General features: G+C 36.6%; 1 protein-coding gene across 7 annotated transcripts in view; it reads left to right on the forward strand.

Moving 5' to 3' along the window:
* The window catches only part of trioa (trio Rho guanine nucleotide exchange factor a), a 183,684-nt gene that overhangs the window by 127,348 nt on the left and 42,381 nt on the right, over window positions 1-13,955 (forward strand). For all 7 annotated transcript variants that reach the window (XM_051664228.1, XM_051664229.1, XM_051664230.1 and 4 more), the window contains 7 exons: window positions 3,667-3,841; window positions 4,373-4,568; window positions 5,683-5,849; window positions 8,167-8,286; window positions 9,372-9,563; window positions 10,836-10,985; window positions 11,077-11,191. In XM_051664228.1, the coding sequence (XP_051520188.1) occupies window positions 3,667-3,841; window positions 4,373-4,568; window positions 5,683-5,849; window positions 8,167-8,286; window positions 9,372-9,563; window positions 10,836-10,985; window positions 11,077-11,191 (1,115 nt within the window). The remainder of the gene's footprint in view (window positions 1-3,666; window positions 3,842-4,372; window positions 4,569-5,682; window positions 5,850-8,166; window positions 8,287-9,371; window positions 9,564-10,835; window positions 10,986-11,076; window positions 11,192-13,955) is intronic.

Raw genomic sequence — 13,955 nt, forward strand, 5'->3', positions numbered from 1 at the left:
ATGTCAAATTCAAATTCATTAACCAATGATAAATAATTGTTAGATAAAGAAAGCAAAAAAAGGTCTTACCTGACACCGTTCTATCTCAACAGTGACACTTAATTTATGCAAGTATGCACAAAGACATTTATTTGTTCATTAAATTATGCATGCAATTAACATTTTTGTTGCGTATTGTGAACTTTCAAAATGTATCTGTCTGGACTGTAATGTGCTTATATTAAATATTTATATTATATATTTTTTAACATCTGGTATATAGTAATTCAGTTTTTGAAATATTGACAAATATATGTGAAGACCTTTTAAAGTCCTTTAAAGGTAAATCAGTGTATTTTTTATTTTATTTTTTGGTCAGATTTTGTCTTTTGATGAAAATGTCATTAATTTTAGTCTATTTTACTCTGACAACAATCATATGGCATGGAATTTAGCCTACAAAAACAGCATTTTAATTGACTGTTATGTGCAAATTGACAGAAATATGCCAAACTGTAACATATATCAAACTTAATCCAAAAATCTAACATTAAAAAAAAAAAAGTATAAAGCATGTGACATAATATAAGATTTTCTGACATAATATACATAGATGTAAAAACGTTTTTGACTGAGTAATAACTGAAGCATTAGCTGCTTAAAAGATTTGTATTTATTTATTTAATTAATTTTTCTTTTTTTTCTTTTTCTTTGTACGGTGTTACCTTTATGCATAGCAAGAATGTAACATAATCAGTGGTAAATGGAACTTCTGTAGCATTTTGCTGTGGTATCCTCTTATCTTCTGTGACATGGCTATGAAGGGGCATTAAAGGAATATTCTGGGTTCAATACAAATTGAGCTCAATGATCAGCATTTGTGGCATAATGTGAATTACCACAAAAAATAACTTGTGCCTTAAAAGTCAAGGTTACAGTGATGCACTTACAATGGAAGTGAATAAGGCCAGTTTTTGGAGGGTTTAAAGACAGAAATGTGAAGCTTCTAATTTTATAAAAGCGCTTACATTAATTTTTCTTTTAAAACTTGTGTGTAATTTGAGCTGAAAAGTTGTTTAAATAGTTATATTTACAGTGTTACATCGTCATCGTCATTGGATAAAATTGGATGTAACTACACAAAAAAGGTTAGTAAGCGATTTTAGCACACTAAAATCATGTTAACATGCATTTTGTTTATGTCTTGTGGCTATACTTTTGAAACAGTGGGTATATTAATATTTATGGCTTGGCCCCATTGACTTCCACTGTAAGTGCCTCACTTTTAACCAGATTTTTGCTCTTTCAAAGAAAAGTAGGGACATGTTGGAATTTTTGTGGTAATAGCATATATGCCACAAATGCTATTGCTTTAGCTTAACTAGAATCTTCAGGAGGGTGTTGCATATCTTCATGGCAATGAAATTATAAACCGATAACTAACTAAATAAATTTACATTTTCTGAGTTTGACGTGTGTTGTTGTACAGAATGACAGGAGATTATAGGCAGTCAGCCTGAAACAGTCACCATTCACTTTCAACGTTTGAAAAAAGATGCAACAGATGTGAATGGTGACTAGCATACTGCCTGCAATCTCCTTTTGTGTTCCACAGAAGAAAGTCATATGGGTTTGAAAAAATCATGAGGGTGAGTGAATGCTAAAAGAATTGTAATTTTTTGGATGAACTATCCCTTGAACATCTTCAAATCATAATGGAAAGTTTTGTAGGAAAATAATTAAAAATCTGTTTAATAGCTAGTGCAACACTGGCAATCTGTGAATCACGCTAATTATTCTCAACAATGTCATTTTAATGCTCACACTGCATTTCCCTAGCTTAAGGCTCTTAAAGCAAAGGAGGTAAAGAAATGTGGCTTGGTTATCCTCTTCCTCCAACTCCCTGTCTCTAAACATGTGATTTTGAGGATGGCTCTACCCCCATGTGCATTGTCTCTCTCTCTTTCGGTCTCCCTTTAGTGTCTTATATAATCCTGCTTTCATAACCACTCAATTATAATAATTACGCAGAGGTGATGCTTGTACCCCAAGAGTACAGAATTGCAAACAGAAAGGTCCCCAGCTCACACCAACACAGAATGCCCACACCATAGAAACATTACACACTCAGTATGCTTACATGAACTTTAAAAGTTTGATTTCAATCATAACACATTTTTTCAACTCATGTAAATGCTTTCATCCAACTGAAATTGAAGCAGTCTGATTTTTGCAGAGTCGAACTAACACACCTAGATAATTGTCCAGCATGTAAACATTTTAATCTGACCACAGTTGGCCTCTGTGTTTTTCACATGCTCCGTATTGATTTACACAAGATCTCCAACTTTCTCAGTGTGTATTTTTTTAGGATTTGTGCCTCATGGGCCTTTGCAAAACCTTGGTGCTGGTGTAGAGGTTTTGGATCAGTAATGAAAGCGTTAATTATTCTGTTATTCCGTATGAAGTCCACTCAGTCACACAAGCTCTGCAGGTTGATAAAAGCCCATTACCATGGGAACAGACTCTCTGAGTTTCAGCACTGAAGCATCAATTACGAGGGCCTTTATTACCCCGATAACAGTGATTTTACTTTATTACGCCATTTGTTTTTAATAAAGTTTAATCAAAGTTAACCCGCGTATATCCATTGAGAGGGCATGAAAGGACTTTTTCAACTCTCTTCCTCCCTTACAACCTCATTTGGAACTCTTGCTTTTTCTTTTTTCCTTGTCCTCCTGAACAATTATTACTACAGCTGTCCCTGTTAATTAACCTTTTTAATGAAAAAAAAAAGGATAATGTTGCATCTCTCCAATGAGCTTGTAATCATTTCACATTCACAGATATTGCTTTAGGACCTCAAACAGTAATTTCAATAATTTAATGATTTTTTAATTTTATTAGATCAGCCTTTGTTTTATTACATTTAAATTTCAAGCCTGAAGTCATATTCTCTAGGGCCTATGTTTGCCATTTTTGCTTGTTTTAAGTTGAGTATTCTGCTGATCATTTACCTGCATCACATTGAGCTCCGAAATGAACCAGGAGTTTGCTTGTTCAAATCCTGTTTGGAACACTTTCTGCAACCACTGCCATTGTCTGCTTTTAATTGAGGCACTAAACACCCATCTGTTGCCCTATTTTGCCCGTACTCTCATTCCTTGAAGCAGATATCAGATGTCCAAATAAAAGCATTGTATTTGTGTAAACAAGGAACAAATGGAGAAAATGGGGCTAAAGTTCTTAACATTTTTGTTGGATTCAGGCTTGAAAATGGCCAAAATTCCTCAGATTGTTGTAGTACAGCTTTGACTTTCTCAAAACACATTATTGAAAGAAATTGATAATAGCTGTGTGGCTTGCAGAACACTAGATTATCATAGTATAAAGGTTACCAACATTTTTGTCAGCCGATTAAGGTGAACCTTTAAGTCTGCTAACCTTTTAATAAATATAACATCTCCGCATGGTATTTGATAGATATTTTAAAATAATTAAAATAACTTCTTTTTGATTAATCATGTAAGTGTTCAGTTTTGATTTATTAATATTATCATTATTGGTATTTTTGGTATTGGTATTTCATCATCATCTCATGAACCCCCTACTGTTTCGTCATGACACTCCTGTTGGAAACCCTGCCGTAGTAGTAACATCTTTTCTTGTTGCCTTGTGTTTTTACAGAGACTCGGCTATCTCCAGCAATAAGACCCCTCACAACAGCTCCATCAACCACATCGAGAGTGTCCTGCAGCAGCTGGATGAGGCTCAGGCTCAGATGGAGGAACTCTTTCAGGAGAGGAAGATCAAACTGGAGCTCTTCCTGCAGCTCAGGATCTTTGAGAGGGACGCCATTGATGTGAGTTTATTAGATATGTAACTTCTTCAGGAGGTGTGTGTGGGGGCAGTATGTCTTCAACTGTGTGCTGATGGAAATGTTGCCCTAGTTTGAGTCTCCTAGCTGTGTGATATGATCAACCAACAATTAATAAGCAGCAGTTCTCACTAGCCAAGGATGAGCTCAGCTGCACCCAAATGTGATTGCTCTAGCTATGTTCCGAATGGAATACTAGCTTACTACTAAATACCATAAAGTGCCTGCACTAAACATTTCGACCAGTAGTTTGCTACATTGTTGTAGCATTACCAATGCAGTGACGAGTGGCATCCAGTTATCTTTGAAATGAAAAGTTGTTTGGATTTTGAATCCAGTTTTGTGTACTAATGTATTTAAATTTGGTGGTTTGATCCTTTTGTGGATTATATGTAGAGAAAATTTGCATAGTGTGCACTGTATACATACTATATACTGCAGCAATAAGAGTAGTATGGTAGTATGCTATTCACAAACTCTTGAGTTTGTCTGAATGCCTCTTTCTTTTTATCTCAGATCATAACAGATCTTGACTCATGGAATGAGGAGCTTTCCCAGCAGATGAATGACTTCGACACAGAAGACCTGACGCTGGCTGAACAGAGACTGCAGCATCACGCTGACAAAGCTCTTACCATGAACAACCTCGCCTTCCATGTCATCCACCAGGGCCAGGAGCTGCTGCAGTATGTCAATGATGTGCAGGCATCTGGTGAGTGAAACATGCCAGTGTGGGTTTGAGTTACTGCAGGATCGCAAACGTTTCCGTCACACATGTAGTGTATTTCCCAGCATAATGTAAAAAATAAAAATATCAATGAGATTCACACAGCATTTTACACAATATTTATTCAGAAAATGGACTCAAACAGAAAAAGTGCATTATTCATTAACAAGACTGTCGGTAGAGTTTTGAATTGACACAAAAGAACAGACATTGCATGGTTATTGGCTGATGCCAATAATCTCTAAATGTGCCTAATATCCACAAATTTATCTGCCAAAATACTACAGTTTGAGAACTGGGACCTAGACAGATACACATGCTCCCATTAAAACATGGTCCTCATTTTGTCAGATTGGCATAAATTGAAACGCCTCATACCAGTTTTTTGATGCTAATATTAATGAGAGACAAACAGGGCACAGGGTCATTCAGCGGTCAGTGGCAGCAGAGCTATGGGGCATTATGTATATGCGTGAGGTAATGTAAGGTTATATTACAGACTGAATTTAGTGCCAGTGGACAGGTGTGCATGTGTGCACTGAATTCAGTCTCTGCACAAACAATGGGGGTTTGGCTCGGTCTCTGTTGTAGATTGAAGAAATGCATGTCCTACAAAATCCTACATAATTTACAAGACAGCTTTCTACAGCATATCAGCACACATATGTGACACAGATATGCTTGTTTTTGCTGTTCGGTCCGTATTAGGAGTAAGGCCTGATCTGTTACCATTTTACCCGTGATTATGGAAACTGTAGTTGTATAATTACTGTTAATGGGTCAGAGCAATTGTTCACCCAAAAGAAAAATTATGTTGTCATTTGCTCAGCTTCATGTCATTATAAACCTCTTTCTTTTTTCTCTGGATCACCAAAAGAGATGTTTGAGAATATTAATGCTACTCTTTGCATTCACTGATAGCACACAGTGTCCAGGGACTCTCAAGCTCTAAAAAGGACATAAAAGTAGTCAATTAACCCGTGCACTATATTCCTTATTCCTATATTCATGCATGTTTTCTTAAAATTCCAAGTAAAGTAAGAGGTGAGAGCTAAAATGTGTCTCTGTAAAGTTTAAAACGTCTTCTTTTGTTTTCCAGGTGTGGAATTGCTTTGTGACCGGGATGTGGACATGGCCACCCGTGTTCAGGATCTGCTGGAGTTCCTGCATGAGAAGCAGCAGGAGCTGGACGTGGCCGCAGAGCAGCACCGCAGACATCTGGAGCAGTGCGTGCAACTCCGCCACCTACAGGCCGAAGTCAAGCAGGTCTCTGTCTCTTTCTTTCAGTTAGCAAAATGTAATTGTATGTAGTTATTCCACAAAGAAAAAAAGCACATTATACAAAAAACAAAACATACAAAAAATATTTTTTTAATAATCAAACAGGCAGTGTTAATTTTTATGTTTTTTTTGTTTTAGTTACCTATTCTGACTAACACATAGCAGTTAAGTTCACTTGTGCATTAGCATGTTTGTCTGCAGATACAAGTTATAATACAGTTTTGCAGTGGATATACACTACCAGTCAAAAGTTTTGAAACACTATTTCTTTATTATAATTTTTCTTCACATTTTAGAATAATAGTAAAGTCATCAAAACTATGGAATAACATAAATGGAACTATGGGAATTATGTTGTGACTAAACAAAATCCAAAATAAATCAAAATTGTGTTATATTTTAGCATCTTCACAGTAGTCACCCTTTGCCTAGAATTTGCAGAAAAGTACACTCAACCTTTTCTCAACCAACTTCTTGAGGTATCACCCTGGGATACTTTTTAAACAGTATTGAAGGAGTTCCCATCTATGTTGGGCACTTATTGGCTGCTTTTCTTTATTATTTGGTCTAAGTCGTCAATTTCAAAAACTTTTTTTTATTTTATTAAATATTAGTTTTATAATGAAATAAATTAATATGGTGGCACAATTAATTTTTTGTCTACAAAACTAATTTCAAACATTTAAGCATATGCCTTCAGATCAAAAGATTTTTTAGATCATGAGAAACATTTCAGTCAAGCGTTTCAAAACTTTTGACTGGAAGTGTAGCTTATCAATCTAATACAAAAAGTGGCTTAAGTAGTCGAAATATTGTTCATTATTTTATATCGCTGGCCTACAGTCCACAGCAATCCATTTTGCTATTGAGTACAAATGCTTCCATTTTGTGACTGTTTCACTATGGTTATGTCATGTTTCACTGGTCTTCAGCATCTCTAGTCATAAATGCTGGGTGCTTAGAGCACTGTTTCAAGTTTTTAAACTCTGAAAAATGCATCTCCCTGCAGTCTGCCTTTGAAAGCTGCCTTTGATCACCACAGAATTAATCACGCTGAATTAACATTTGCATGCATATACAGTATGTATGTATGTGTGTGTATATATATATATATATATGTATATACACACACACACTACTGGTCAAAAGTTTTGAAACGCTTGACTGAAATGTTTCTCATGATCTAAAAAATCTTTTGATCTGAAGGCGTATGCTTAAATGTTTGAAATTAGTTTTGTAGACAAAAATATAATAGTACCACCATATTAATTTATTTCATTACAAAACTAAAAATGTTTTTTGAAATTGATTATTTGGACCAAATAATAAAGAAAAGCAGCCAATAAGTGCCCAACATAGATGGGAACTCCTTCAATACTGTTTAAAAAGCATCCCAGGGTGATACCTCAAGAAGTTGGTTGAGAAAATGTCAAGAGTACATGTCTGCAAAATCTAGGCAAAGGGTGACTACTTTGAAGATGCTAAAATATAACACAGATTTGATTTATTTTGGATTTTGTTTAGTCACAACATAATTCCCATAGTTCCATTTATGTTATTCTATAATTTTGATGACTTTACTATTATTCAAAAATGTAAAAAAAAATATATATATATATATATATATATATATATATATATATATATATATATATATATATATATAATAAAGAATGAGTGCGTTTCAAAAATTTTGACTGGTATTGTGTAGGTACCCCTCGTGCCGCCAAATCTGCGCCAACCCGCATCTCTGAATAGCATTCTGAGATGATTTTCTTCTCACCACAATTGTACTGAGCGGTTATCTGAGTTACCGTAGACTTTGTCGGTTTGAACCAGTCTAGCCATTCTCTGCTGACCTCTCTCATCAACAAGTCGTTTCCATCCACAAAACTGCCACTCATGGGATGTTTTTTGTTTTTGGCACCATTTGGAAAAAAATTCTAGAGACTGTTGTGCATTAAAATCGCAGGACATCAGCAGTTACAGAAATACTCAAACCAGCCCGTCTGGCACCAACAATCATCCATGCGATTATCTTATCAGCAATCATGTGACAGCAGTGCAGTGCATAAAATCATGCAGATATGGGCCAGGAGCTTCAGTTAATGTTCAAATGTGATCTCAGTGATTTCGACCGTGGCATGATTGTTGGTCATTAAAATACAATCTAACATTTTTATGGAGTTTATGTAAATAGAGTGGGTGGATTTCAGACTTTATTATGCATTGTAATGTTGAACTGCTGTGGTGTGCTCATTTGTGGTTGTTAATCTCTTACTTTTGTGTGATGACATTGCAGGTGCTGGGTTGGATTCGTAACGGCGAGTCAATGCTGAACGCAGGTCTGATTACAGCCAGTTCCCTTCAGGAAGCTGAGCAGCTGCAGAGAGAGCATGAACAGTTTCAGCATGCTATCGAGGTCAGTGCTCTTGACTTCTGTTCCTCATCCACATTTTCACCTCTCATTCTGTTGGTTCTTTCTTCAATCAGCCCATTTCCTACTCTAGGTCCGGCACTCACTCAGAAAAGCTCAGACCATAATTATTTTAAACATGCATTAGTGCTAGCATATCCCCACATACAGTATGTACGCACACACACAGCAACAAAACCTCCTAATGGCTGAGCATATTGATTGCTGCCTTGTTTTGCTGGCCCATTTTTCTGCCTGTCTAATGAAAAGTATAGATGCATGCTATAGCCTGAACTCTCCTCTCTGTCTCATTTTGTTCTCCTGCACAGATAAAGGGTCTCATTCACTAATAATTGCATACAAAAAGGAGATTTGCAGCAACAAACCACATATAGCTTTTTCAGGCTGCATTTATATGGTGAATGTATGCCAGATTGAGCTATTACATAATTTTTCTTAATCTGAAATAAGTTATTTGTTAATCTGAAAGATTTGTTTTTGGGTCACTTTATTCATATTCTAATAATAATATGAATAAAAAACAGCTTTACACTTTCCAGGTTTCTGAGGCCACCGGGATATTGTGATTTTTTTTTTTTTTTTGAGTTTTTTTTTTTTTGAGTTTTTATCCTAAATGTAGAAAAACTTCAGTGTCAACTTTAAGGAGTCATGATTTCTGACTGAAAAACTTCACAACAGGTTTTTCTAATGGTTAGTGAATGAGACCTAGTCTTTTAGCTCTTCACTTCTCTTTTAATGAAGAACCAGGATAACATCAGATCTTCCCCATCTGGACCACTATTTGAAACCTGTAGGGACAAAGGCTACCTATCAGAACAGTCTCCTTATTTCCTGCTGCCATCAGGCTTCCATTCTTTCTGTTTTCTGTACTGAATACTAAAGACTGCTCTGTTTGTCAAGATATACATTAGGCTATAAACTGCACTTTGTGGACAAATAATAAACTCATCCTCTGTTGTCTTAAGTCATCTGACTCCTGCCTGTCTGTCTGTCTTTTTTATCTTTGTAGACCTGTAGTTTTAGTTTTTGTCTTTTTGTGTCTTATCTGACATGTTTTCTCCTTTCTACAGAAAACCCATCAGAGCGCTCTACAGGTCCAGCAGAAAGCAGAGGCCCTGCTGCAGGCTAATCACTATGACATGGACATGATCCGAGACTGTGCCGAGAATGTGGCTTCCCACTGGCAGCAGCTCATGCTGAAAATGGAAGACCGGCTCAAACTGGTCAACGCATCTGTGGCCTTCTACAAGACCTCTGAACAGGTCGGTTAAAGGGTTTGGCTCACTGATGGGGTGTGGTGCCTTAAAAACAGCAGGGTTATGCTGCTCAGTAAAAAAAACTGATCGCTCAGGTTGTCTAAAAATACAGGGTTTCCACAGTCATGGAAAACCTGGAAATATCAGGGAATTTTAAAAAAGGGATTTCCAGGCCTTGAAAAATCATTGGAAGTCAAATCTTAATGGAAAAATTAAAAAAAAACATGGAAATTTCCATATGTCTATAAAACAATATACATTTTTGTACTTATGCTTTGCTATGAAATATTTATTTGGCTGGAAATTGCTCTTTATGAGTGCAATCTCTGTAAATGATTTTTAAAAATCCTTATCCAGTAATCTGAATGACTGGAAAAATCATGGAAAATCATTGAAATTCAAAATATGCCACTGTAAGTGACCGGATGCCCCCAAAAATGTTAGTGTGTGGGCAAAAAATGCACCTGTAGTGAATTACTCTTTTTATTGTTTAGAAAACCTGATGTATTTCTTAATATTCTATTGAGAATATTAAGTATACATATGACAGTATACACTATAACATAAATATGAGTTGATGTGGATTTAAATTTAAAGTTAACAGCCTATCTAATTATTCAGATTGGGAATTTATTGTAATGAGCTGATTACATTTAAAATTTAAATTAAATGTATTTTAAATTTAAGGATGATGCACTGTATATGTTTATATTGTTAGAAAAAATGTGTCCTATAAATATGACTCTAGGTAAACAAATGCCCCTGAAAAACAACTCCAGAGTGCAAATATTGCTCCTTAATGGAAAAGTGACATTTATGACGCTGGTTCGGTTCCCATGATAATGTGAAATTGTCATTTTAAAATTGTGTTTACCAGGCTAGAAAAGTCATTTTCATTTCATAAAAATTCCGATGATGAATTCATTTTCTAGATATACTCTGCTCCTAAAATATTTCATTAGCTAGATATTGCTGTTGTATAGAGTAAGACTGCTTGCAAACCATGTGATGTCCGATTTGTTAGCGAATCGTTCTTTTGAGTTGGTTCTTTTCAATGAATTGGTCAAACCAGTTCACAAATTGATCTGAATGATTCATTAGTGATTCAGTTTGAATTTGAATGATTACAAAAATTATTCTTTACCCAGTAACCATAAATAATTTGAAAGGTCATGCAATAGTCAATTGGAAATTAATTGGTCAAAATATGTGGGAACTGGGAACCCTGTTATAAGGGCAACAGGCATTTAAAGGCCCTTCTTGCTGTCTGTGCTCTAGGTTTGTAGTGTGTTGGAGAGTCTGGAGCAGGAGTATAAGCGTGAGGAAGACTGGTGTGGAGGAGTGGACAAACTCGGGCCCAACTGTGAAACTGACCACGTCTCCCCCATGATAAGCAAGCACCTGGAACAGAAAGAGGCCTTCCTCAAAGTAACATATGCAAACACAGAGAACACATACTATATCTTTTTTTACAGTGTCATTATCAGGAGTTTAATTTGTTTATTTCTCTCTGTTTCAGGCGTGCACCTTGGCCAGACGGAATGCTGATGTGTTCCTAAAATACATGCACAGAAACAGTGTCAGCATGCCAGGGATGCTGAGTCACGTCAAAGCACCTGAACAGCAGGTCAAAAGTGAGTCACGACCCACAATACAAGTCTCACTTTACGACACCTGCACACTCAACTATATAATTGAAAAGGAAACCACTTAAGCACTGATTTTAACAAAGAATCGAATCAAGTCGTTTTTATTTTAAAGAAAGGTAGCTCAAGCTAGGTAGGTTTTGCACGGAGGGGGAGAGAGGGAAACCTGGAGCTGTCAAATGCATCTTTAGTAGTCTGGCAAAATGAGGCAAGACTATTTAAATCATTGGTTCTCAACCCTGTTCCTGGAGCCCCCCCACCCAGCACTACACATTTTGGATATCTCCATAATCAAACACACCTGATTCAACTCATCAGCTCATTAGTGGAGACTCCAAGACCTGAATTGGGTGTGTCAGAAAAGGGAGATATACAAAATGTGCAGTGTTGGGGGGCCTCCAGGAACAGGGTTGAGAACCACTGATTTAAATTGTAAGATAAAGACCATCTAATCTTGCTGTACAGCTCAGAACACCCGCTAGAGGGTATTGCTTGATTATGTATCTTTGACTGAAGCGCTGAATAAAGACTGTTTTATAAAACGCAGCCTTTTGCGGATTAGTAAATGCGCAAGGTTATATTGCGATTTCATTCTTAATTCAATCAATTGTGCAGCCTTAATGGATGCCATACCGATGTCTCAGAGGTCAAAGTATGCAGGTTTCAAAGCGTTTTGGATGGTTTCCCCCTCATCATATACAGTAAGTGCTACTTTTACAACTGTCACGTCTGTAACAAAGAGATGTCACGTCTGCAACCCCGGTTTTTCTTTATTAATGTGAAAATGACAGAATAGAAATTAAATATTACATGTTCTTAGGAGTGCCAAACCTTCTACATTATGTGGCTATTATTATTTCTGGATTGCGCATTTAAGTTCACAGAGTTTCTACAGAGTGTGTGGTTTCCAAAAAACTCGTCCATTTTTCAACTATTCGTACAGTTTCCACTTTCTGGCTGTCAAACTTAGTGGAACATGTCAGTCGTTAATGTGATTAACCATACCTACTGTATTGATACTCTGCTAGCACAACTGTGTGAACTTGAGGGGAACGAACTTCATAAATCCACAAAAAATAAAAATAACTGGAGAAATAACTACAAAAAAGAAAAAGCTTCGGCATCATTTGTTTGCAGATGCCAGTTTGGTATTTTGTTATTTAGTTCAAATACATTTTTACATTTTAAATGTGCCATGAGTGTCCAAGTACTTTTTGGGACCCGTGTATATGTAGTCATTAAATTGTTCCCCTCAAGTGTCACTGTAGCATTTCAAATCCTGTTCCACTCTTCAAACCACAAGGCTACAGCTCCACATGTTTGATTCTTATTTACCAGTCTTCCCTCTGGTTCTCTTGGGATATGACTAAACACAGTCTGTCTTCCCCATAAGGGGTTTAGTTGCAATGCTTGTTGATCTTACGTTCCGCTGTGCCATCTGAAACAGCTCTGTTGCGCCATCTAGTGCTAAAGCAGCTCGCTGTACTCTCACAGAGTTTAGCAGTTGGCCCACTTTGGCCCACTTTAGCCCAGTTGTAAATGTGTGCATTGTGAATGTGGCCCCGTTTTGCTCTGTTCTGTTCTGAGTGTGCTTTCAGTGTCTCAGATAAGGTAACTGTAAGTGTGCCAGGCTCTGCACAGAGATGGCAGCTCACTGCAGAATGGTAACAGCATTGCTCCACTGAGACACATCACTAATAAATGTGATAAATGTCTCACCATGTTTTTTTTTTTTTTTCATGTGTTTTTTTTTTTTTTTAAAGGAATAGTTCACCCAAAAATGAGAAATCTCTCATCATTTACTCACCTTCATGCCATCCAAGATGTGTATGACTTTCTTCTGCAGAACACAAACAAAGATTTTTAGAAGAATATCTCTGCTCTGTAGGTCCATACAATGCAAGTGAATGGTGATCAGCATTTTAAAGCATCAAAAAGCACAGACAGTTGTAGTAAAAGTAATCCATACGACTCCAGTGGTTAAATTAATGTCTTCTAAAGCCATATGATTGCTTTGGGTGAGAAACAGATCAATATTTAAGTTCTTTTCACTATAATTGGTTACTTCTGGTTGCTCTCCAGCGCGCGTTCATGAGAGGACCCAGTTCACACTGCTCATGTGATGTAAGCATGTTGGCATGTTCAAATGAAAGCAAAACCAATGAAGCTTGTGAACAGCATTCTGTTGAATATAAACCAAGCTGCACTTCCAGTTGTTTTGTCATTTCTCGCTTGAACATGCCAACACGCATGCGTTACACGAGAGGCTGCATGAACTGGGTCCCCTCATGGATGCGCATTGGAGAGCGACCAGAAGTAAACAATTGTAGTAAATGATGAGAGAATTTTCATTTTTGGTTGAACTATCCCTTTGAGACCCCATTAAATCAATATTGGAGTTCTGTGGCTTTTAGTCCATGTGTGTCTGAGGCCATCAATATGCTAGTGTGCTGCTTAACGTTGACAAAATTCACTTTTAGCAGAGTGACAAGCTTTTCAGAATTTCCTTCAACTTCCTGTTTCAACCGGAAATACGGCATCACAGAAAGAAAAAACGGCTTGACCGTTTCATTGGTTTTTTTTAGCCACGTTTGTTTTAAATCTGTTTTCAGTTTCCTAAGTTCATTTTTTAAGGTATGCGGTCCTAGAGAGTGTTTTTGAAAGTCTGTTTTTTGGTTGAGGAAAATGATGTGCTATTGTGGATGGGAGCTTTAAACATTGCAAAATCTATGCGTTTTTTCAGCCAAAAACA

Source organism: Myxocyprinus asiaticus, chromosome 30 (genome assembly GCF_019703515.2).
Source record: "Myxocyprinus asiaticus isolate MX2 ecotype Aquarium Trade chromosome 30, UBuf_Myxa_2, whole genome shotgun sequence".
In the NCBI taxonomy this organism is placed as follows: Eukaryota; Metazoa; Chordata; class Actinopteri; order Cypriniformes; family Catostomidae; genus Myxocyprinus; species Myxocyprinus asiaticus.